This window comes from Phyllostomus discolor, chromosome 12 (genome assembly GCF_004126475.2).
Source record: "Phyllostomus discolor isolate MPI-MPIP mPhyDis1 chromosome 12, mPhyDis1.pri.v3, whole genome shotgun sequence".
Taxonomy (NCBI): domain Eukaryota; kingdom Metazoa; phylum Chordata; class Mammalia; order Chiroptera; family Phyllostomidae; genus Phyllostomus; species Phyllostomus discolor.
The window spans coordinates 63,935,391-63,961,021 of NC_040914.2; the positions used below are offsets into that span (position 1 = coordinate 63,935,391).

The 25,631-nt window shown below is 41.3% G+C and overlaps 1 protein-coding gene across 1 annotated transcript in view; it reads left to right on the forward strand.

Annotated features, from left to right (window-relative positions):
• PMFBP1 (polyamine modulated factor 1 binding protein 1) overlaps positions 1-25,631 on the forward strand; it is a 52,318-nt gene that overhangs the window by 22,398 nt on the left and 4,289 nt on the right. The window contains exons 5-18 of the mRNA XM_028501914.2: positions 161-382; positions 7,378-7,548; positions 10,422-10,532; positions 12,845-12,971; positions 13,072-13,229; positions 14,966-15,206; positions 17,338-17,527; positions 17,691-17,844; positions 18,443-18,610; positions 18,881-19,018; positions 23,134-23,298; positions 23,839-24,006; positions 24,312-24,479; positions 25,242-25,345. Coding sequence (XP_028357715.1) covers positions 161-382; positions 7,378-7,548; positions 10,422-10,532; positions 12,845-12,971; positions 13,072-13,229; positions 14,966-15,206; positions 17,338-17,527; positions 17,691-17,844; positions 18,443-18,610; positions 18,881-19,018; positions 23,134-23,298; positions 23,839-24,006; positions 24,312-24,479; positions 25,242-25,345 — 2,285 coding nt within the window. The remainder of the gene's footprint in view (positions 1-160; positions 383-7,377; positions 7,549-10,421; positions 10,533-12,844; positions 12,972-13,071; positions 13,230-14,965; positions 15,207-17,337; positions 17,528-17,690; positions 17,845-18,442; positions 18,611-18,880; positions 19,019-23,133; positions 23,299-23,838; positions 24,007-24,311; positions 24,480-25,241; positions 25,346-25,631) is intronic.

Here is a 25,631-nt window from a genome sequence, read left to right on the forward strand (position 1 = left end):
ATATTGTAGCTTTTAGATCTGCGCTGGGTCTGTTCTACGTGTCTGTGTTTTTTAAGATGAGTTAAGATATAAGACTCTTCTGCATGGAGTCTTAGAGACACATTCTTTCCTCATTAGATGCTTCTATGGGTTCAATGTGGTTTCATTCCTGCACCAACAGGTGACTCTCTATGAGGAGGAAATTGGAAATCATACTGGGAGCACAGGGGAGAAGCTCCACTTGGCACAGGAGAAACTCGCCTTGGCCGGGGACAAGATTGTCTCCCTAGAAAGAAGCTTAAACCTCTACAGGGATAAATACCAGACTTCCCTAAGCAACATTGAATTACTGGAGTGCCAAGTGAAGATGTTGGAAGGGGAGCTCAGCGGGATTGTCAGTCAGGTAGGACTTAACGTAGGCCTCTCAAACCAGGAGGTCCCTGTAACTGTCCCAGCCTTCTCCACCAGAAACCCAGACCTTCAACCAGATGGCATTCCTTCCCTTAAATTACAAGGCCCTCAGCTTTGAACATCCAGCCTTCATGTCCCCTTTACATTGTTCCTTAGGAATTTTGAGGCCCTTAATCAATATAAAAAGCCACCACTTCAAATAAGGCAGAAAGTGGTTTACCAAATGCATTCTCAAATCTTTCATGTTCTCATGAGGGTCTGGTGAAGGGCTCCTCTAGGTCATGCAAATCATGACTTCAGGATCAAACAGGCGGAGAAAGACATGAAACATGAGAAAGAAAAGCCCAAACACCTGAATTTGTTTTTTTCCAGTTGCTTCTTTTTAATTACACAAGTAATATTCAATACAACGATATAGGCTCTCTAGACAGAAATATGGAAGTCAAATGTGAAAATCCACCTTCGCCACTCTCCCCCTTGGCAATCCCTTACATAATGCGCTGGGAATCTTCCCCAGCCTTTTGCTGTACAGTTACATATACAAATAGTTAGGATTTTCTTTTTACATAAGTAGATCATTTTATGAATGTGATTCTACAACTTGCTTTTTAAATGTATCTTAATTTCTTTTACTTACTACCTTGTATTCTATAGCATGATTGTACCATCTACTGACCTGTTTGTCTATTACAAATAAGCTGTAAAGAACATTCTCATTTCTGTCCAAAAATTTCCTATGTGCTAATCTGTTTCAGAGCCTGCTATCTGAAGAAGCCAATCCACAACTCTTAGAATTAAAAGAAATAAAAGTTGTAATGAGAAAACCTGTTTTTTTTCATCCATCAGATTGAAAAATATACTTTGTTGTCCTGGCTGGCGTAGCTCAGTGGATTGAGCATGGGCTGTGAACCAAAGTGTCGCAGGTTCGATTCCCAGTCAGGGTACATGCCTGGGTTGCAGGCCATAACCCCCAGCAACCTCACATTGATGTTTCTCTCTCTCTCTCTCCCTCCCTTTCCTCTCTAAAAATAAATAAATAGAATCTTTAAAATATATATATATATATATATATATATATATATATATATATACTTTGTTGTGAAACAAAGGGGACAAAAGCAGGGTGAGGCAGAGGGGAAAGCTGAGCTGTGATGCAGTCTCAACAAAAGCTCAGCCAACTCCATGGGAAGCTCTGGGGCTAGATGGTCCTTCAGAGTGGTCCCAAATCGGGAGGAAGGGAGCTGGCCTTTATACCTCCATGTTGATTGGATGTGAGCTGTCCCCAGGGAGAGGGAAAAGTCTTGTTCTGCCCCAAGTAGTAGGTGACGCCTTGCTGAAGGGAGTTGGGGAGGCACATCACAGTGACCATGACACTAACAAACTATTGAGCACTGTTCATGTGGACTTCTGTTTTAGGAATTACTTGTTTAAATCCTTAACCTATTTTTATTGGGTTGTTAGTCCTTTTTTTGTATTGATTTATAGGAGGTTCTTAATATATTACTGGTAATAATGCTTTATTACATGTATTACAAATATCTTCTCCTAGTTGGTAGTTTTTCATTTTATAAATGGTATTTTTCACCATAGAGACATTTTTAATCTTTATGGAATTGAAACTCCATCCTTCTTCATAGATTGTAGGTTGTATGTCTTACTTTAGGAAGGCTTTCTCTACCCCCACGATTGTAAAAGATTGTCTTATATTTTCTTTTAGTTCTTTCATAATTTTGTATTTTTATGTTTTTATCTGTAGTCCATCTGGAAACTTTATTATTGTTTGTTTGTTTGTTTGTTTGTTTCTCATGTATACATGAGATAAGGCTATAATTTTATGTTTATCAAAATGGATCTCCAGTTGTCCCAAATCTACTTACTGAATATCTCATCCTTCTCCTACAATGAAGTACCAACCCAGTATAATGACCAGGTCTTCTGTACCCATGGCTCTGTCTGGACACTTTATTTTCTTTTATCTCTTGCCAGTTCCTGCACCAGAGTAAAAGTTATTTAGTGACCAAAAAAGTGACATGTATTGATATGATAGCCTTTTTAGGGCAGACCCTACTTCTCTGTTCCTTGGCCATTTTTGTACACCTTTTCTAGGTAAAATTTAGATTTATGTTGACCTAATTTCAAATTATATGTTAATTTGGGGAAAATTAGCATACCCTATGAACCATATGCTTCCATTTTTATTAAATTTTCTTTTGTATTCCTCAGGAAGATTTTATACTTTTCTTTATATATCTCACCTATTTCCTGCAATGTTTATTTCTAGATATAGTTCTATTGGTTGTATGAATGAGATCTTTTATACCCTTATTTCTTTACTAATTATTACTGATATAAAGGAAAACCCTTATCCTGCCACCTTACTGAGCTCTCTTATTAGATTTTCAGTTGACTCTCCTGGATTTCTCCAGATTGCCTTTCTTTTCAACATTTGTACAACTTATTTTTCTTTTCTTTTTTAAATATTGAGTTCTGTGTGATTTATTTATTTTTTTAATTTTATTGTATTTTTCCATTACCCTTTAACCCCCTTGTACTCCCTCCCCCCTGCAATCACCACACTGTGTCCATGTCCGAGAGTCCTTTTTCATTTTGCTGAATCCCTCCACCCTCTACACCTCACGCCACCAATAGCTGTCATCCTGCTCTCCATCTATGAGTCTATCTCTATTTTGCTGTTAGTTCAGTTTGGTCATTAGATTCCACATATATGTGAAATCATATGGTATTTGTCTTTCCCTGACTGGCTTATTTCACTTAATATAATGTTCTCCAGGTCCATCCATACTATTGCAAAGGGTAAAATTTTCTCTTTTTACAGTTGAGCAGTATTCCATTATGTAAATGTGCCATAGATGTTTTATCCACTCATTTACTGTTGGACACTTGGGCTGCTTTCAAATCTTGGTGATTGTAAATAATGTTGCAATGAACATAGGGGTGCTTATGTTCTTTTGAGTTAGTGTTTTGGGTTCCTTTGGATATATTCCCAGAAGTGGGATTGCTGGGTCAAAAAGCAGATCCATTTTTAATTTGTTGAGGTATCTCCATACTGCCTTCCACAGTGGCTGCACCAGTCTGCATTCCCACCAACAGTACAAAACAGCGTCCTTTTCTCTATATCCTCGCCAGCACTTGTTGTGTGTTAATTTATTGATGATAGTCATTCTGACAGGTGAATGAGGTGATATCTCATTGTGGTTTTAATGTGCATTTCTTCGATGATTAGTGACATTGAGCATCTTTTCCGATGTCTATTGGCCATCTGTGTGTCCTCTTTGAACAAGTGCCTGTTCAGAGCCTTTGCCCATTTTTTAATTGCGTTGTTTGATTTTTGGGTGTTGAGTTTTGTAAGTTCCTTATAGATTTTGGATATTAACCCCTTATCAGATGTACTGGTGAATATGTTCTCCCATTCTATGGGTTGTCTTTTATTTTGTTGATGGTCTCCTTTGCCGTACAAAAGACATTTTAGTTTGATGTAGTCCCATTTGTTTATTTTTTTCTTTTGTTTCCCTTGCCTGGGAAGATATATTTGATAAAATATTGTTATGAGCAATGCCTGAGATTTACTGCCTATATTTTTTCTAGGATTTTTATGTTTTCGTGTCTAATATTTGAATCTTTAATCCATTTTGAATTTACTTTCATGTGTGGTGTAAGAAGGTGGTCTAGTTTTATTTTTCTGAATGTATCTGTTCAATTTTACCAACACCATTTAATGAATAAACTATCATTAGTCCATTGTACGTGCTTGCTTCCTCTGTCGAATTATTAATTAGCTAAAAGATGTGGATTTATTTTTGGGCTCTCTATTCTGTTCCATTGATTTATGTGTCTGTTTTTATGCCAGTACAATGCTGTTTTGATTACCATGGCCTTGTAGTATAGTTTGATATTAGGTAATGTGATTCCTCTAACTTTGTTCTCCCTTTTCAGGATCACTGTTGTTATGCTTATTTTTCATCTTACTTCACTGACCAGGACCTCTAGAATATTATAACATTGTAGCATCCCTGCCTTGATACTTTAAATTAAATGTTTTGTAGTGTTTCACCATTAAATATACTGTCTGTTCTTGGCAGCTTGTTAATATCTCTTTTCAAGTTGAAAGTATGACTGTCTATACAATGATTTTATCAGGAGTGCATGTTGAATTTAATATGAAGTTTTTGTTAGCATCTTTTGAGGTAATTATAGAGTTTTTTCCTTTAATGAAGTGGATTACACTAATAGATTTTCATTTATAGAATAATCCTTAGTCCCTGGATTCAATCCTACTTGATCATGACATTATTATTTTAATAATAATGTGATACATCATTATATTATAATCACTGCTATACTAAATTTGTTAACCACAAACAAACAAACAAGCAAAATATAGCTAAAGACACTGAAATAGAGAATAGGCTGACAGTGACCAGAGGGGAGAGGGGTGGGAATTTCAGGGGAGAATGGGAAGGATTTACAGGAACAAATATAAAGAACACATGGACAAAAACTAGGGGGAGCTAGAAATCGGAGGGAGGTGGGAAGGGAGGGGTGTGTGGGCTGGGATGGCAGTAAAGGACAGAAAACTGTACTTGAACAATGATTAAAATAAAATTAGGGGAAAAAGAGAAAAAAATTTACTTTTTGCATCATTTTCAGAAATTAGATTAGTTTGATGTTTTCAAATTTTGTGCTCTTATATCATTGGAGCCTAGATTATGCTGCCCTATATGAGTTAGAAAGCTTTTATTTTTCTAACTCTCTAGAACTATTTATATAACATATAAATGTTATATCTATTTATATAACATATAGTTCCTTAAGATTACAAAGAAAACCAACTTTTCTCATTACTCAGCAGTATGCTCCACCTCTTCTGCATTTTTATATTTTTCCTTTTGTTGTAATAATTTCCTATTAATTCCTCCAGAAAGACTTGTGGGTGATAAAATTTCTCAATATTTCCATGTCTGAATAAGATTTATTTTACTATCATTCTTTAATGCTAGTTTGTCTGGGTATACAAATTTTCAACACCTGCCTATAAATCACTGACGATATTATTGTGTTGTCTTTTACCATGCAGCGTTAAAAAGAAATTTTTAGATCTCAGTCTATTTGTCATTTTTTTAAGTTACTTGTTTTGTCTTTGAATTCTGAAAGCTTTTAGGCTCAGGACTTTTTAATTTACTTTTCATTAAGGCTCTCAGCACTTAATTGATCCTTTGCATTTGAAAATGTACATTTTTCTGCAGCTCAGAAAATTTTTGCTTGTTACTGTAAATTAATTTTTACTTTTAATCATATAGTATTAAGGAAATATTGGAGCCTGTAGATAGCTTCTCCCTGTTTCTTAACTTTTTTACTGTTTTTCAATCCTCTGCCCACTTATGCACTAAATTATTTATAAGAACATTATTTATGGTCAATTTTAGACTTCTGACTCACCCTCCTAGAGCTTGCTCATGGGCAACTTTCATGCTCAGTGAACATGTACTGTTTCTAACTTTGCCCAAAAAAAGCCTAGTTAGGGAAATTAGTTTAATGGAGAAAGGACCTACCATATGAACTAGAACTCTTTGCTCTTTTGTTGATTATCTGCATCAGTTCACCCTATTATTAGTACAGACCAATGAGCAGGTAGTAATCTTCATGTGTGACTTCAGATGATCTGGGAAAAGACATTTAAAAAATGGTTGTAGGAGAACAGGCATACACAAATTGATGAGAATGTCAATTGGTACAATTTATTACAAGAACAGTTGTGTAATATCTACCAAAGTTTTAAGAATGTTCTAGCAGTCCTACTTCTATTAATTTAATCTACACATATACAGGAAGGGAATTCAAAGATTTATATGCCAAAATATTTCAGGTTTGTTTTAGGAAAAAGAAACTGTCCAAAAACCTACCATATTTTGCAATGTGTAACACACACTTGTTTGCCCAAATTTTTCAGGGAAAAATAAGGATGTGCATTATTCGTGAGTAGTACTAATTCCACATCTATATAAAGGTTTTTAATTTATTAATGTTTATGCATTAAAAGTATAACTCTAGAAAACAATAATGATACTCACATATAAAATAATGCTCTGGAATACAATAGTTGGTTTTGTTAATGAATGTAAACACATAAAAAATTGAATTAAAACAGAAGATGTTTTCCCTGAAAGCTTGGACCAAAAACATGGATACACATTATAAATGGCAAAATACAGTATATTCCCATTAGTAGGAGACTAGATAAACACATTTAAAAGGAATTTAACAGAACAAGATAGAAGCACATGTACTTACATGGATAAATTTCTAAAACATCTTGTTAAGTGAAAAAAATCTATTTTTAAGTTTTTAACAGACAATATAATATCTGCACTCTACAGTTTCATTTGTATGTATGTAAATATATAGGTAAAGTTCTAGGAGGTTATGTGCAAATGGTCATCTCTGGAGAATGCAATGAGTATAGGCTTAGAGGAGGTGTTCAAAGAGAAATTGTAACATTACAAATTTTAAAAACATACTATATACCTGTATTGTTCAATTTGAAATTAATTTTAAAAGAAGATTGATCTATAAGCAACAAAGCAGAAAATACCTAAATAAATTGTCAGGTGAAAACATAAGTTACGATACTGTATAAAAGACTTTCATTTGTGTAGGCAAAAAATTCAGGGATTATATATCACATATATTTCTGAAGAGATACCCAAAAGACTGGTAACAAGGACTGTGATGGAGGAGGGGACCTGAGGGCCAAGATGGAAGAAGACTGACTTGTCATTATTCTCTCATGAGCTGTTTAAACTTCATACCATGTGTAGATGCTTGTTGATTTTTCTTTTGTTAAGAAAGTTGTGATTCACATATATGACCATAAGCTTTTAGAGTAGAGGTCTAGAGATTTTTCATGATCACAGCATTCTTAATACAATAATTATAACCAAAACCACCCACTATTTTTAAATATCCCAGGAACCTGAAAGCAAGGGTGATCATTCAAAGGTGCGCATATACACTTCTCCCTGCATGATTCAAGAGCATCAAGAAACTCTGAAACGACTGTCTGAAGTCTGGCAAAAGGTCTCTGAACAGGATGATCTGATCCAGGAACTTCGGAATAAGCTAGCCTGCAGTAATGCTTTGGTAAGTGCCTACTTCTAGAACACTTTTCTGAGACCCAAAAGAGAAAAGAAAGGAGGGTAAAAGAGTCACCTAAAGTAATCTTTTTCACCAACACTCCTCAGTGTCTTAAATAAATTTGCCTCTGCCTCTTATTTTATTTATATTCTCCATGGTATGCATCCTCCCCACCACACGTAGTTCAAGATCATAAAGAAACTTAAATCTTTCACACAACAACCTAAGTGCCCATCAAGAGGGAAAGGGTTAAAGAGATTGGGAGATGGTTAAAGAGCTATGGGTATATTGTGGAATAGTATGAGCCAAGCAAATAGATTAAGCCAATCTATAAGGGCACATGGAAGAATGCTTGTGATATATTGTTGAGAATAAGTTGCAGAATCTTATGTGTAGTTCCACTTTTGTTTTTCAATTCCTTTAATCACGATATAGAAGTATAAACTGGAAATTACCCATTGTGTCCCCTCCCCCTTAGGGGAAATGAAAGAGGGAAAGAATAAATGGAAAGGAAATTTTTAATTCTTGTTACCAATGCTTGGGTTTTATTTGAATTATTCTCAACAAACAACAAAAATTTCAACTCCTGGCCAAGATCAAGGCATAGGCAGATACACTTTACCTCCTCACACAACCAAAAGAAGGACAACAAAAAATTTTTTTTAAAAAATTACCAGAACTGCCAGAAAGTCGAACTTTATGGAAGTTCGACAAACAAGGAGTTAAAGAAGAAACATTCATCCAGACCAGTAGGAGGGGCGGACACAGGCAGTCAGGACACAGGCAGCCAGGGCGGAGAGGATGTGTGGCACAGCAGTGCCTGGAGAACCAGGTGGGCAAGGCAGCAGCTGGCAGTCCAGCATTTGCATGTGGATAAACCAGGGGGGAAGAAATGGGGAGTGAGACTACGCCATCCAGGGTTCCAGCACAGGAAAAGAAAGCTACAAAAATCTCTGGCTGTAAAAACTTTGGGGGCTGTGGCAGCGGGAAAAACTCCCAGCCTCACAGGAGAATTAGTTGGAGAGACCCACAGGGTCCTAGAATGTACAAACCCACCCACCCAGGAATCAGCAACAAAAGGGCCCAATTTGCTTGTGGGTAGGGGGCAAAGTGACTGAAAACCAAGCAAGAGCCATTGTTCCCTGTCAGACCCCTCCCCCACATACAGTGCCACAAGTAGTGACATGGGTTGCACCCCCTGGTGAATACATAAGGCTCTGCCCCTTACAATGTAACAGGTGCATCAAGGCAAAGTAATATAGTTCAAATGAAACAACAGATCAAAGCTCCAAAAACAGAACTAAGTGATGAAGAGATAGTCAACCTATCAGATGCAGAGTTCAAAATACTAGTAATCAGTATGCTCACAGAAATGGTTGAGTATGGTTGCAAAATAGAGGGAAAAGTGAAGGCTATACAAAGTGAAATAAAGAAAAATATTTCACAGGGAACCAACAGTGAAGAGGACTCAAATCAATGGTTTGGACAAGAAGGAAGAAATAAACATTCAACCAGAACAGAATGAAGAAACAAGAATTCAAAAAAATGAGGAGAGGCATAGGAACCTCTGTTAAAACATTCCAACATCTGAATCATAGGGGAGCCAGAAGGAGAAGAGGCAGAGCAAGAAATTGGAAACTTATTTGAAAAAATAATGAAGAAGAAATTCCCCAATCTGTCAAAGGAAATAGACTTCCAGGAACTCCAGGAAGCTCAAAGAGTCCCCAAGAAGTTGGACCCAAGGAAGCACACACCAAGGCACATCATTATTAAGTTACCCAAGATTAAAGATGAGAGAATCTTCAAAGCAGCAAGAGAAAAGGAGACAGTTACCTACAGAGAAGTTCCCATAAGACTATCAGCTGACTTCTCAAAAGAAATCTTGCAGGCAAGAAGGGGCTGGAAAGAAGTATTCCAAGTCATGAAAGGCAAGGACCTCCATCCAAGATGACTCTATCCAGCAAAGCTATCATTTAGAATGGAAGTGCAGATAAAGTGCTTCCCAGATAAGGTCAAGTTAAAGGAGTTCACCATCACCAAGCCCTTATTATAGGAAATGTTAAAGGGGCTTATCTGAGAAAAAGAAGATCAATAATATGAACAGTAAAATGACAACAAACTCACAACTATCAAACAACCTAAAAAAACAACAAACTTAGCAAACCACTAGAACAGGAACAGGATCATAGAAATGGAGATCACATGGAGGGATATTAGCAAGGAGGGGAGGAGGAGAATGGGAGAAAAGGTACAGGGAAGAAGCATAAATGGTAGGTACAAAATAGACAGAGGCTAAGAAGAGTATGGGAAATCGGGAAGCCAAAGAACTTATATGTACGACCTATAGACATGAACTAAGCTGGGGGAGGGATGCTGGTGGCAGGGAGAGAATAAAGGGGAGAGAAAAATGGGACAACTATAATAGCATAATCAATAAAATATACTTTTCAAAATGTTTCATGTTTTTTAATTTAAAAAATATACATACACATTTGTTCATTCCAAAAAAACAACTTCCCTCTTTAATTCTTGAACTTTGAACAACATCTTCTGGTAGATTAGGTGCATCTTTCCTAATTTCACAGCCTCCAAAGGACCTTCATCTGCTTAACAAAGTGGGCCACACAGAGGTTCAGGAGGGAGTCCAAAATGTGTCCACTGACAAACTCAGAACAAATCATTGTCTATGCCTTAGTGAACCTTGATGTAAGATTCAGAACATAATTCCTTCCTCATACCAACCCCACAGGAAGCGCATGATTAATTATACAATGCTAAGACAGACTTAGGATGATAAAAGGAACACCCTGCTAAAATAGTAGTAGTAATAAAGACATTGCATTGATCATGCAGCATAACTGACCTGTGTTCAATTGCAGGTTCTAGAGCGTGAAGAGGCTTTGATAAAATTACAAGCAGACTTTGCTTCTTATACAGCCACCCACCGACATCCTCCTAGCTCTTCAGAAGATTGTGAAGACATCAAAAAGGTGGGAAAACTTTTGCTTATTTGTGCCTGGTGGGTCATCCAATTTGGGTTTGATTCTGGGTTTTCCTGCTTATTTTTAATTTTTATGTTATATTTTCTCTCTGTGTAGTCTTGGTTGGCCCTGCTCCATGGATACTGTATATAATGTATCCAAGTCCCAACAAGTATGTCCGCCAGCATTGGATTTTGGAATTGAATTTTGGAATTGCTCCTGTCCCTTTACGCAGTTCCAACAGTGCACCTACACAAGATAGAGACTCCTTTTGGCTTGCTGGATTCAGAAGGACCATTCCAGCCTTCTAGTTTCTGGTTGGAGTTGAAAAGTAGCAAATTTAGGGAAGATTATTAATTCAAATTCATTCACTTTCTTTAAAACCTGATGTTATCAAAATTTAAAGGCATCTCAAAAGTAGATTCTCATACTGTATAAGCATTTAAGCCATGTAAACAAATAGCAAGATTTGACCAACCAGTAGTCAAGACGAGGTTAGGTCCTCTCCTAGGTGAGTCATGCCTGAACCTGACGTACAAGGCAAAGCTGGCCACCTGAGGCCATGCTGTGGGCATGTGAGGGCAGCCTGCTGATGGTGAAATAGGAGCAACAGGGGTGGCAGAGAGAGCAAACAGCACCTATAGCTCTCCAAGGGGTTCTCTGGCAGAGGAGCAAAGTCTTTCTGATCCCAGAAAGTTTGAATGAATGAGGGATCAATATTAAACTTTGGAGTTTCCTCCGTGGACATCTGTCAATATTTATTTTAAAGGTCAGTTCCATGTTATTCACATCCTACCTACAGCAAGATTTCATAACACTCCTTTTTCATTTTTGTCTGAAAAATGTCTTTATTTCTTTCTTACTATTTCATTTTTAAAGTGGTTTAAAAAAACACAACATTAAATTTACCATCTTAACCACTTTTAAGTGTGTAGCTCATCCATGTTAACTGTATTAACATAGATGTGTGACAAATCTCTAGAACTTTTTCATCCTGCAAAACTAAAACCATATCCACTAAACACTAATTCCTCTTTTGACACTCTATTTTAAAAAAGTGATACAGACTTTCTCAAGAAACAGAATATACCTTCCCCAGCCATTTTTTGTATCCTATCCAAAGCCTTCATGTTAGTGTGATAGATTCATGTTAGATTCTATTAGGAATGAAACCATTTACATCTCAGTTAATACCAGCAGCCCTCTCCCTGCTCCACTGGCCTGGCATATACTGGGACTTTGAGTCCCTGCAATGCCCACCTGAGTCATGTGGAGACTGCCCTGCATTTCTCCAGCTGTCCCATCTTCATGCCACACTCACTGTCAGCACTGAAATCACCTAACTAGCTCCTCCCAGCCTCCCTTGATGCCCAGACACTTAATTGCTCCTCCTTAGCCATGGATTCATGCTCCTGCCTTCTCTTGGTTACAGCCCATTTCCCTCTCCTTCAGGGTAGAAGCCAAAGTTCTTGCCAAGAGACTATAAGCCATGACCGACCCAACTTCCTCACCTCATCTCCTGCTACTCTCGTCTTTACTCCTTCCGCTGTAACCACACAGTCTCCTCCAAATTCCCTCTCTGGGGCCTAGTCGCTGGCTACAAAGCTCTTCCCTCAGATGCCTCCAGCAAGTCCCTGCATAGAGGCCACCTTATCAGGGAGGCCAACCGATCCATCCCATTTAATATTGCAACCCCACATACCTGCCCCTGCCCCTGCCCCATCAACTCCACTCCCCTCTTACTGTTCTGTTTCTTCCACAGCAATTACCAATTTTTAATGTTTCTACTGTATAAGTCACTACTTATATGCTCTTTGTCTGTCTCACCCTACCGGAAGGTCAGCTCCATGGGGGCAAGGATTTATGTCTGCACTGTTTGCAGCACTTAGGACAGTCCCTGGCACACAGTAGGCACTCCATCAATGACATTGATTGTTGCAAGGAAGAAGAAGTGGCTTCTTTTGTGCACATTCAATGTGAGTGTGAGAAGTCTGCCATATCCCTTTTTTAATTTTTTTAATGGCTATGTAATTGACAGACCATAAAATATCCCATTTACAGTGTGCAATCAGTGGCTTTTAGTATATTCACAGAGTTGGGCAACATCACCACTAATTCCAGAACATTTTCATCACTCCAGAAAGAAACCTGTATCCATGAGGAGTCACTCCCAATTCCCCCATGCCCCACTGCCACCCCTGGCAACCACTAGTCAACTTTGCACCCCACGGATTTGCCTGGACATTCTGGACATTCAGAATTTTGGAAAGCATTCTTCCCCCTTGTTCTCACCCTGCCCTGCTCTCCTTCTGTGTGCCCAGGTCTTGAAGCACCTACAGGACCAGAAGGACAGCCAGTGCCTGCATGTGGAGGAATACCAGAACCTTGTGAAGGACTTGCGCATGGAGCTCGAGGCTGTGTCAGAACAAAAGAAAAACATCATGAAGGGTACACGGTGGGCTGGTGGTTGTGGCATGGAGGGGCAGGGATCCAGAAGGAAGTTGGAACCTGCCTCTAAGCAAGAGTACTCTGTGTCATGCCACTGTAGAAATGATGAAGTTGGAGCTGGACCTGCACGGGCTACGGGAGGAGACATCTGCCCATTTGGAGAGGAAGGACAAGGAGGTGATGATCCTGCAGCACCGGCTGCAGGAGCTGCAGATGCAGTTAATTGAGACCCAAAAGCTGGGTTTGAAGAAAGACACGGTAAGGCAGTAAGACCAAGTGCTCTCTAGTTGGAACTGCCAATAAGGCAGGTGTGAGGCCCAGCCTTGGCCAGATGGAGCAGGTTCAGCAGTTCTGCACCTACTGTGATAGCTTCAACTATGTGAAGAGCATCAACATATGTGCAACAGGACTGTGGGTTCTGGAGGCCCACAGACGATTCTGAGTACTTAATCTCTTTGGTAGTTCTCATAGCACATAATAAATAAATAAAATAGCCCGATCCAGGGACCTTAATAGATATGTTGACTCTAGAAGAGGTTTTTTCCCCAGCCCTGCAAGGTAGAGAGTTGCAACACACTTATGTTGTTCCCTTATGCTTTTGTTCGTGGTTGATAGCAGAAAGATACTACAAAATAATGTGTAGCCCTGGCTGGTGTGGCTCAGTAGATTGAGTGCCAGCCTGCGAACCTAAGGGTTGCTGGTTTGATTCCCAGTCAGGGCACCTGCCTGGCCTGCAGGCCAGGTCCCCAGTAGGGAGCACATGAGAGGCAACTGCATATTGATGTTTCTCTCCTTCTCTTTCTCCCTCCCTGCCGCCTCTCTAAAAATAAATTAATTACATGTTTAAAAATAATAATGTGTAGCCTCATTAAGAATATGAAGTGAATTTCAACTTTAAAATTACAAATATTTTAGAATACGTAGATCGGGCAGTTTGAAAGTATTAATGGAGGTATGTACTAGAAGATCGATAGTTGCCAACATAAAGGAAGGTCCTAGAAAAGCCTAGGAATGAAACCAAGGACAGAAAAGTTGTGAAACTAATGCAAGCTTTTGGAGTCAGTGCTATCCAACTCTAAATTTTCCATCAGAGCTAGTAGAAATTATCCAGTTCTTGATTGACTGGTCATTCCCACCTCCTGTTTCAAGGTACAGAGGTGATCCATCAGTCAAAATAGAGGCAGTTGGACAAGATGTCAACACGAAGCAAGGGGTTTGGATAAACAGCTCTGAGTCATTCATATATTCATCCCACAAATATTTTTGAGCTCCTAAGATATGCCAAGCACTGTTCTAGTCACTACGAATATTACAGAATTGTACACCTGAAACTTATAAAACTTTATCAACCAGTGTCACCCCAATAAATTTAATTTTTAAAAGAATATAATAAAACATGCAATATCCCTACTCTTACAGAGCCTACATTCTAGTGTGGGCAGACAGATAATGAATAACACAATATGTCATACAATGTCAGATACTGATAAATTCCTAAGATAGCTTCGTGGCTGTTTGACACAGGTTGGTCAGGGAAGGCCTCTTTGACAGGGTGACATTTGGAAAGAGATTTGAAGTAAGGGAGCTACCCAGGCAAAGGTCTTGAGGAAGAATATTCCAGGCAGAGGGAATAGCAAGTACAAAAGCCCTATAGTGGGAGTTCACATAGGGTGTTCCAGGAGACCAGCTGAAGCAGAGAGGGATGGGGTAGCCAAGAATCAGATCACGAGCATCCTGGGAGGCCTTTCTCTAAGTGAGGTGGAGCCAGTGGAAGGTTTGAGCAGAGGTATACAGGATTTGTCTTGCAATTTTAGAGACCCCCTCTGGCTGCTGCAGTGAGAACAAGCTGAGGTGAAGCAGGAGCTAATGTAGGGGGCTATTGCAATATCCAGGCAAGAGAAGACGGTGACTGTGAGAGGGCTCAGAATAATCTCTGGCTGACTGCCCTGCCTCTGTTCTGGCCTTTATTAGCATTAACACTTTGCTTTCCTCAGCTCCTCCAAGAGAAAGATGAAATGCTGCACGAGCTAGAGAAGGAACTGACACAGGTTCAGACAACCCTCCTGAAAAAAGAGATGGAGTGGGAGAAGCAGCATCTAATCACAACAGAACTCGAAATCGCCATCCAGGAGGCGAATCAGGATAAGAGCAAGGAGGAGTGTGAGGCCCTGCGCACTGAGATCCAGAAGCTGAAGGACCATCTCGAAGATGCCCAACAGCAGCAGAAGCTGGCTGGTGAGGGCCCGGCAAGTGCTGTCCCCACCACACTTCCGACACATGGGGCCGGAGCAGCCCTTTTCTCTCTGTACACAGCCGCCCCCTCCACCTCCTCACTTTCTCACTTCAAATCTTCCCATGATCTCACCTCACATCTCAGCAGCTACAACCACCTCTTGTACTCCTCCACTCACCCTCAACCTCACCACCCCTCTGGAACCTTCACCACATAGCAGATGCTCAGTTTGGGAAAGTGAGCTGCCCACTGTTCCCTCAGCGGTTCCGACAGAGATCCTCTCCCTTCTCTGCCACGGGGAGGGTTCTGTGCTCTGTTTGTTTGCACCACACTCCTCCCCATCTTCTGCAGAACCTTTGTCACACATTTTCTCTCTCCCTTCCCTGGTTTTTGACACTCTCTCCTTTTTTATTCTCTCCAAAAATTCTCTACTATGGATACCAAGGATACAACACTATGGGTTGTATCCTTGTTCCTCTGCTAACACTGCTTTCTTGGAGGTCACCAACAACTTCTTGCCCTGGACATGGGGCAATGAAAGTGTTCTGGAATTACATATTGGCGATGGTTGCTCACCTCTGTGAGTATGCCAGGAACCACTGAACTGGACAGTTTCAAGTTCTGTTGTCATTAGCTGCTGCTTCTCCCACTCCATCTCTTTGTTTTGGGAGGGTTGTCTGAACCTGTGTCAGTTTCTTCTCTAGCTCGTGCAGCATTTCATCTTCCTCTTTATTTTACATTGTATAGAAATGTGCGGGGAAAGTAAAAGTTCTAAAGCTTGGCTCCCTTCCTTACCCTCCTCTGACTCTGTGTATCTATGCTGTCAGCCTCCATACCTCAACAAGTGTTTCTTAGCTTTGGAGACACAAGTCCCAGAAATATCATCATTGTTTCCCTCTGTTCTGACAGAATCATTCATCCCTAAGGCTCTGCCCTCCTGCTTTTCTCATCTCCATCTACACTCATTCTTTAGTGAGCACCTCCCCTCCTCGGAGCTGCATTTCTCTGCAGATGACTCTAAAACCTGGAGCCCTGGTCCTGATTTCACGCCTGTGGTCAGTCTTGGCTTCAGAGACTACCTGCACCTGGGCGACCCACCTTCCCCTCTAACTCAGCATCCCCAAAACTGAACCTGTCCTCTTCCCTGCATCAAAATTTTTTTCTTCCTTCTTACAAGGTCTAGAATTATTTGTGTAGTGACACCACCTTTCTTCCAGCATTTCAGGCTGGAAAAAAATGGAGAGGAGAGCAAAGTTTAAAGTAGAAATGATGGTAGAAACCACTGGATGTGGGGATACAGTGGGCTTAGAGAAACTCCAATAAGCAACTCCTTTGGGTGTTTTTCCCTTGTACCCAGTCAAGGCAAGGACACAGGCTAAATGATACTGTAGGAATTCTTTCTCCATTCTAATTTATTCCAATGTTCCTAAAGTGTTCTTTCCTTTATGCCAGGTCCCTGCTCAAGAGCCCACAAAATCAGCTCCAAACCTTTAAGGCATTCATAGTCCTTCAAATCCTCCTCTAGTCCATGCACTTACTTAGCGCTATCTCCCAGAACTCCTATCCAGATTCCTTTCCAATTAAACCCATCTCTTCCCTTCTTCTCACATGACTTCTCTATTCCCTTATCAAGCATTTACTCTAACAGTCCCCCCATCTAGAATTCCCTTCTAAGGTATAGCTCAGCCCCTTTTCCTCTGTGAGTCCAACCCCAACTGTTCTTACATTGATCTTGCTTCCTGAGTTGACTGGCATTGCAAGTTTAACATCACCATGGTCTCTATATCAAGTGGGCCAGTATGGCTCCCTCACTAGACTCTAAACTCCAGAAGGGGCCAGGATGCACCCCTAATGACTGGATGAGTTGCATAGGGTACACTGAGCAATTGCTATCAATTAGTTTAATTTTAGCCGAGAAGGAGACCGCAGCTGGAGGGTAGTTGAAGACAGATAATTTAACAGAGCTCCTTAGGAGTGATAATGAAATGGAGAGAAATGAGGACAGATTGGAGATTGAAGTAGGTCACACAATAAAGGAACAGACTTTTTAACTGGCCTGATTCAAGAATCTGATCTTCACACATACTCCCTCTCGCATGGTCATGCCCCTAGCTTGTCTCCTGTCTTCTGCAGCTCAGCAAGCAGCCCAGTACAAAGAAGAGGCCACCAATGCAAAGAATGACCTGGAGGATTCCCAGAGGAAACTGCAAAGCTGCATTCTCTCAGAGAAGCAGAAGGAAGACACCATCCAGGAGCTTCAGAGAGCACTTCAGAAGCTGCAGAAGGATTCCTTGATGGCTGAAGAGGAACTTACACCAAACAGGTACCACAGGTTCACCTCCAGAGAGAGTCTTTCTCCCTATGAGCCAGCCAGGACATTGTGGGCAGCTGCCCAGGACTGGGATAGCAAGCCCCATGAGGCTAGGTCACAGGCCCCCAACACAGACACCGAAGTGCATCCTCCTATTGTTGCCATTTGGCTTTAGGAAACGGATAGAGGAGCTGACATCAGAACTCTCTGAGGTCCTGAAGAAGCTTGAAAATTCAGACAAGGAAAAGAAGCAGCTTCAGAAGACAGTGAATGAGCAGGATATGAAAATGAATGAACTGCAAGATCATATAAAACTCCTTCAGCACCAGGTATGAAGGGCAAATAGGCAGCCAGCTGAAGCATTGGCTCTGCTTAATGTTAAATAAATTAATCTTTATTTGAAAAGATGCTGCCACCAATCCATGGTGAACAGATTGTCCGGAATTTGTGTTTGAATGCAAAGCCAGCCAGTCAGCTCCAGTTCGTATGGCCAGCAATAAGCATTTGCAAGGGCTAAGCTTAAAAAGAGTCAAAGGACAATGTGGTTTTTTTCTGGGATTCAAAAGCTATCCTTGTCAATTAAAGTCTTTGACCTCTGAATTATTCTCTTTATGTTTTTCTCAGATTCTTTAAACTTTATTCAAAAGGGTTTTATGTGGAAAGATGTGGTAAGTGGGAGAGAAGGTTGATGCTGTTGAAACTGGATCTGTAAACAAAATAAACTGGTATATCTAAATGAACAAATTAAAAATCTGGGGCAATGTTGCTGAACATGAGAGGGAATTTTTTTTTATCACACATGCTAAATAACCAAGGAGTTGCTCTCATATTTATTTCAGCTATTCCCTGGGTACCATTGTCTCAGTTTGTTTGTTTCTCCAAAAATATACAGTCCAAGGTCTTTCAGGTCAGCCTTTATTTTCTCAGCACAGGGAGCTAACCTCCATCAAAAGCACTCAAGAGGAGGAGCTTAAGGAATTAACAAGGTTACTAGAGGAGAAACGGGAACAGTTGAAAAAGAGCAAAGAAAAGGAGAAGCTGATGGAGGTAGAGATTGAGTCATTGCAACTGGAAGAAAGAAAGAAGGAAAAGACGGTGAGAAGGAGAATCTTGGAGAGTCAGAGTCATAAATACAGGACCAGACACGAGCCCAGGCAGACTGTGGTGGGATACAGAGGCTGTGGGTGCTCAGACTTCAGGAGAGAAGGGAGGGAAAGTGGGAAAGGCAAGTGGGGAGGAGAGAGAAGGCCTGAGATAACATAGGGTGCAGAGTGGAGCTGTGGGTGAGGGAAGGAGGAATGGGGCTCTAAAGGAGTCTGAGGGTAACAGCTCTTTTCTGGTCTTTGTTCTTTAATTGGGGAACAGTCAAAAGAAACATTGCGAAATTTGGAGGAAGAAAATGAGAATCTCAAACTACTGTTTAAGCAGCATTCTACACAACTAGAGACCTCTGTCAGCAAATACAACTCCTCCCAGAAAACCATCCAAGAGCTGAATAATGAGGTGAGTGGACAGAAACCCCAGTAATGAGGTGAGCAGACAGAAACCCCAAGGGGGTGAGAAACTTGAACCCTGTGAACCTTGACCTGAAATCAGCTCCTAGCTCTTCCCCCACCACAGAAATGCTGCGCCCATGTGCACCCTGTGATACCTGCAGCTCCTCTCCCCTCCTTCAAGTAGGGTGCCCCTTAAGCATCCAGTTGCTCAACCAAAGAACTGTTCCATCCACATGTGGAAGGTCTTATTTAAAAACATCTGGTGGAACTCCCAGACTATTTGGGCTTTGACATCAAGTCCTCCAATGTTGCATCTGAGACCAGAGTTAAGTGAATCCATTGTCTGGGGCAATTTGCTGAGGAACACTTCCAAAAATAACACCAAAGCACAAAAACAGGGTGGAAGGGGAGATGGCTGTTTTTCATTACACATAAATTTCATTACACAATAAAGATGACAGAAAGGAGTAAATGCATCTAACATGTGCGAGGCACTGCGCTTCAGTTCAGTCATCATTTATTAATTGTCTACATAAGTCCTTTACATGCCTTCCGTCTGCTTTACTCCCAAGAAGATATGCATTACTATGATCTCCAGTTTACCGAAAAAAGAAAGGCTATGGCTTAAAGTGATTAATTAGTAAGGATGGGATGGACCAGCATTCAAACATGGTTCATCTGAGCCTAGCATCAAACCCCTTTCCCCCTCATGAATGGCAATGTTTTCCCCAGCTGAATACATTCCATCTTTCCGGGCAAGAAACAAATTGAGCTTCTTAATAGGTGGTCTCTTGGGTTACAAATGAGAAACCAGCAGCTCCGATTCCTTCACAATATAAAAAAGAAAAAAGTTAACCTTAAAATGCTATGACTATTCTACGAATAGCTCTGCCCAGTACAGCTTAATTACAGCTTAAATTACAGCTGTCTAATAGTATATCCACCAGCCATGTGTGGCTGTTGAGTGCTTGGAATATGGCTTAGTATAACTCAGGAACTGAATTTATAATTTTAATACTAACTAATTTTAGTTTTATTTAAATGTAAATAGCCTCATGTGACTAGTGTCTACCATATTAGATAGCAGAGAAACTCCTGACTCTGGAGTTTTTTCCTCCAGAGATATAAATCTCTGCTGTGATCCAGAGTTGAGTGCTAAGTCACTCAAATCCTTGAGGAACCTCTCTGCAAAAAGGGGATACTACTTAAGTATTTAATAGAGGTTTGTCAGTGCATTTGCCGAAAGAAAGATAGTCATGTAAATGTGGAAGTAAAAGCACTAAGTCATGTAAATGAGGAAGTAAAAGCACTAAGTTCAGAATTCCTTTGGTGGGAATCAGGAGGCTAGAGGGTTTTGTGTGTGTGTGTACACCCCTTCCGCTTTTTAAAAGCATGCCCCACCCTGGCTAGTGTGGCTCAGTAGATTGAGTGCCAGCCTACAAACCAAAGGATCACCAATTCAATGCCCAGTCAGGACACATGCCTGGGTTGCTGGCCAGGTCCCCAGTAAGGGGGAGCATGACAGGCAACCACACATTGATGTTTCTCTCACTTTCTTTCTTTCTCCCTCCCTTCCCCTCTCTCTAAATATAAATAAATAAAATCTTTTTAAAATAAAAGCATGCCCCAATTATGAATCAATTGAAATAGCCATTAGAAAGAGGCTTAGTTGTGCATTCTAAAACATATTTTTATTTCATCAATATTCTATATCTCAATTCTAAAATTTCCCATCTGAAGTCCAGGCAATATAGAGATTCTTTTCACGTCCTTGATTCTAGGATGTTTTCTACCACATTTTATAATTAATTACTGTTAACAATAATAAAGATAATTTATTTTTATATATTTATTCTGTATTTGGACATTTTACCAAACCCATTTATAAGAAGAAATGGTTTTTTAGTTGCTTCTCATGGATTTTCTAAGTTATGCTAAGATCATTTGCAAGCAACAATTTTCTAAACCTTTATAATCTTTTATTTTTCTTGCCTCATTGCATTAGACAGTACTTACAGTGTAGTGTTCAACAGCAGCTTCCTTTTCTTCCTTTTAATATTAATGGAATTTATGTTCTAGTAGGATTCCCTGTAATGTGGTGAATAAAATTAATTGATCCTAACTTTGGCCCGCCCTTGTATTCCAAGTATAAATGCTCACTGTGTATCATGTACCCCTCTTTCAGTCACTCCTTGGAACGTTCTAAGAAATGAAATAAGGCCAATATGACTATAGTGTAGCAATCAAGGAGGATAATGGTATAGATGAGAGCAGAGAAATATGTGGGGGCAGACATTGTGGACTGTTAAAAAATTTGGTGTTTTATTCTAAGAACAATCAATAGATATTGATGAAATTTCCTCAAGGGGCAGGGGAGGTGATTTGATCTGACTTAAGTTTTCAAAATATAACTTTGATGTGTCGAAATGGATTGGGGAGAGGGATAGGTGTGGAAGTGAGGAAACCAGTGGGGAGGCTATTGCTATCTAAGCTAGAGTTGTGTCACCGAAGACAGAAGATAGCAAATTCAGGATGTGCTTTGGCAGTAGAATTGGTCAGACTAGCTGACAGGACGAATGTGAGAGGAAGTAAGGAATCAAGAGTGATTTAGTGTAACTCACCTGTAAAACCATCTGGGTCTAATGCCTTTGGCAAGGAGAGAATAGACCTTTATGAGAACTTTTAGTAAAACTCCTTGATTCTGTGTTTTTAGTATCTTTTTCCAAGATAAACCACTCATGTTTGAGAAATTGAAGATAAACCTTCCACTTTAGTTTCTAAGCATCATTGTGATTTTTTTGCCACCCTTATTTTTAGTATCTCACTTCTATGATGACATTTCTCGATTCAGCCACCAATTATCAAGCACCTATGGTGAACTGTGATATTTCCCATGACTCCCCTGGTTTGCTGTGCAGACCTGGTGACTCCATGTTTTTCAGAAGTCCCCAGGAACAGCGTACTTTTATTCCCAGAAGACCAACTTATCCCATCTTTAGGATTAGTTTCACCCCCACCCCAGACACGTTAACATAGGGACAGAAATATACTAATCCCTAAGGTCAAAGATACTCAAAATACCATTTGAAAAAAAAATAATAAACTTCAAGCACTGACCAGTTACTGAAGAAAACCCAAAAGAGTACGTTACTATGCGTGTGGCCACATGGAGAATGCAGGTGTACTAGAATACCCAAAAAAACCGAAGTAAAGTATATGAATTTCTAAGGTCTCTCTCCTGCTTCCAGACTTAGGTGTAGATCTCCGTCCTGTACCTAAAGTGTATAATAAGATGACTGATTCCTTAGCACCTTCATGATCATAACTCACAGCTGTGTAGTATTTATACTTAAAAAGCCCTTTTCATGTCTCATTTGATCATCACAAAATCTCTATGAAGCAGTTGAAAGTATCCCAATTTGCAGAATAAACTGGGACTTGAGAGATTAAGTAAATGACAGAACCAGGACCTCAACACAGATCCTCTAACTCCACATCTCAATTCCTTTTAACTAGCATGAATACTCATCACTAAGTTTAAGACACAGGCTTTAGTTTTTAAATACACTTCTGCCAAAACTATGGGTTTAATGCAGCTCTGATTTGCAATATTTCCCTCGGTCCAAAACAATTATTTAATATTAACTGAGCACCTATTATGTGACATGCCCTGAGCTGTAAATGGTGGTATAGAGCGATGAAGAAAGCATGCACAGCCCATCTTTCATGGTGCAACAAATCCAATGGATAATGTCAAGAACAAAGTGAGGTATAATGCACACAACTGAGATACTGTAGCACGTCTCCCACCCTAGAATTGGATTCCAGATCTTTATCAAAGGCTGCAGAGTCTGCAAAAGGGACTTCCCATGTACTTGACCCATGATGACCCAGTACTGCCAGTAGTCCTTGTATTGGGGGGAGATGGAGCTAGAAGGTTGAACCATGGGGAGAGGACAGCAGAAGAGCCTGGAGAGGCAGCTCTTCCTTTTACAACAATGAGGTGGAGTTGGAGCATTATCACATACGGGAAGGAGAGCCCAGTGCTTGTCCGTTTCCTGTAGACACTCAGAATGCCTCTATAGCCATGAACCTTGGCCATGATATTCCCCCTCCCTGAAGGTTGCCGTTCAGAAGGATGCTTTAGCGAGTCTGCAGGCCCAGCTAGACAAGGCTATACAGAAAGAGAAGTACTATCTCCAGACCATGGTCAGTAAAGAAGCCTATGAGGAATTATCCCGGAAGTCAGCTGCCTGCCAAGATGACCTGACACAAGCTCTCGAAAAGGTTGGCCACGTCCTGTGTCCAGGGTTGTTTGGGGACAAAGAAATAAATGTCCTAGCAGGGGGAAAGGCAAAGGAGTCCATTTCCTATACTACTGGCTGTCACCAAAACTGTCTGCAAACCCTTGCATGAGCTGGGATGTCTGTCCAGAGAAGGCCTGCTTCTTAGTGAGGGTTTTGGGGAGGGCTGAGGGGAGCAAAGGTGGAGGCAGATGTAACAGATCTTTCTGCCCATGGGTGATCCCAGGGGGGAGGTTTTCACAGAACCCAGATTATCAGCAAAATTCATGCCCTGTGCTGATCATTCCTGGCAGACCAGTTTATAGGACTGAAAAGAGAAGAAATAGGGGAGGGAACATGAGGAGGCAGAAAACCAACCACTGTCATTTCCCACTGTCTCCGGGACACTAGGAAAGTGACAGGGTGTCTGTGCCACCCTGAGCAGAGGACAGGGAGGGATCAGAACCCTTCTCCATTCAAAGCTCAGCAGAGAAGGCCAAAGGGCTCTGGCAGCCACTCTCATCCCCTTTGTCTTTACCGAAAGCTCAATCATACGATATCAGAGACCAAGAGCCTGCACCGAAACTTGACACAGGCCCAAGATAGGAAAGTTCAGCTGGAAGAAGAAATCCTGGCTTATGAGGAGAGGATGAAAAAACTCAACATGGAATTAAAAAAACTTCAAGGCTTCCATCAGGAGAGTGAGCTAGAGGTGAGGGGCAGTCTGGGGCTCAGGCTGTCTTCCTGCTGGAGGTCCCCAAGGTCTCCTCTAGCACCCAGAACTATTTAGCATCGAACCATTCCCTTTAGCTAATGGGTTCCCTCCCCTTGTTTGGCCCTGTGAGCTTAGGGCATAGAAGCAACACTCAGAGCATGGGTGCCCTCTGCTGGCCACTAGAAAGAAAATACTCCCTAATGAATCTGAAAGATGAGAAAGAGCCCTCCGGCCTCATTACGGATCCTCTGGAGTCAGGGCAGCAAGCTAGGGTCTCCTCCTCACTTTGCCTTTCTGAGCAGGTGCATGCCTTCGACAAGAAGCTGGAGGAGATGAGCTGCCAAGTGCTGCAGTGGCAGAAGCAGCACCAAAGTGACCTCAAGATGCTGGCCGCTAAAGAAGAGCAGCTTCGGGCCTTCCAGGAGGAAATGGCCACCCTGAAAGAGAGCCTCCTTGCTGATGAGAAGGAGGTAGGTACTCCTCGGCTTCCGGGCACTCCTTCCCAGTCCCTGCCAGCACATCGCACGACCGTCTGGATGCCAGGTAGCACTTGGTGGGGGTAGAAGTGACTGGGAACAAGGAAAGAACACCTGTTCTATTCCATACAAAGCAGGGTCTAGGTGCTCCAGGCCCACAGCACCTGTCTGAACCCAAACATCTTCCTGCCAGGCATACCAGTCACCCCTGACTCAGATAATCCACTAGGCACTTCCCCTCCAAGCCCATCCTAGCACTTTTATCTACCGTACTGTGGAGTCAGCTAAGAGATCTCAGGTGTGCCCCATGCCCAGCACCCTGAGCCATGAAATTCAGGGCAGGAAGCCGCAGGATACCCAGGGGTGGCCACAGGGCCTTTGCTCTAGTTAGAAAAAAGGCATCTCCTCCTCAAGATATTTTTTTCTCCCATATTGAAAAACTGACTTAACATACTGCTCTTTTAGAACAAGCCACTTTCATTAATGTCTTTGGCCTGAAAATCGTTACTGTAAATATACAAATCCACCCTGTCTCTACATACACACCGCCTGCTCAGAGGTGTCACCTTGTGTGGGTGCGGTCTGCTCTGCTGGAGGCGGAGTCCTGCTGTGGCCGTTCCAACTCTGGCCTCGGGGCTGGACGGCAGAGTCAGCGTTTCTTCCCCCAGGAGGAGAGAAGAGGCCTGAATCGGGAGTAGGGAGCGGACAGGCCTGTGCTCCCACCCCTTACTATCCCATTTTCTTCTTGTACCAAAGACCTGTTGCTTGCCCCCGCGGTCTGCACCCAAAGACCCCTGTAGGCTGCGCCGAGAGAATGATCAGATTATGACCAACATGGAGCAATGGGCCAAAGATCAGAAGTAAGTAAGGGAGGAAAACGTAAAGCAGGGTTTCAAGGCCTGGGCTGAACTGAGGGACCCATATGTATGCCAAAGAACAGTATCACATAGAGCCCTTCTGGGAAGCTGATCCCGTCCCAACACACACCCAGGAGCTGGGGATGAGCTAGAAAGCCCAGCTGACTTAGAAATGGAGTAACTCTCCCAACTCAGTGTCCACTTTCACTGCCTGGATCCCTGGAACCCACCTGGGATCACAGGGAATTTGCACAGGAGTTGAGTATGGAGAGTCCTCTTAATCGCCAGC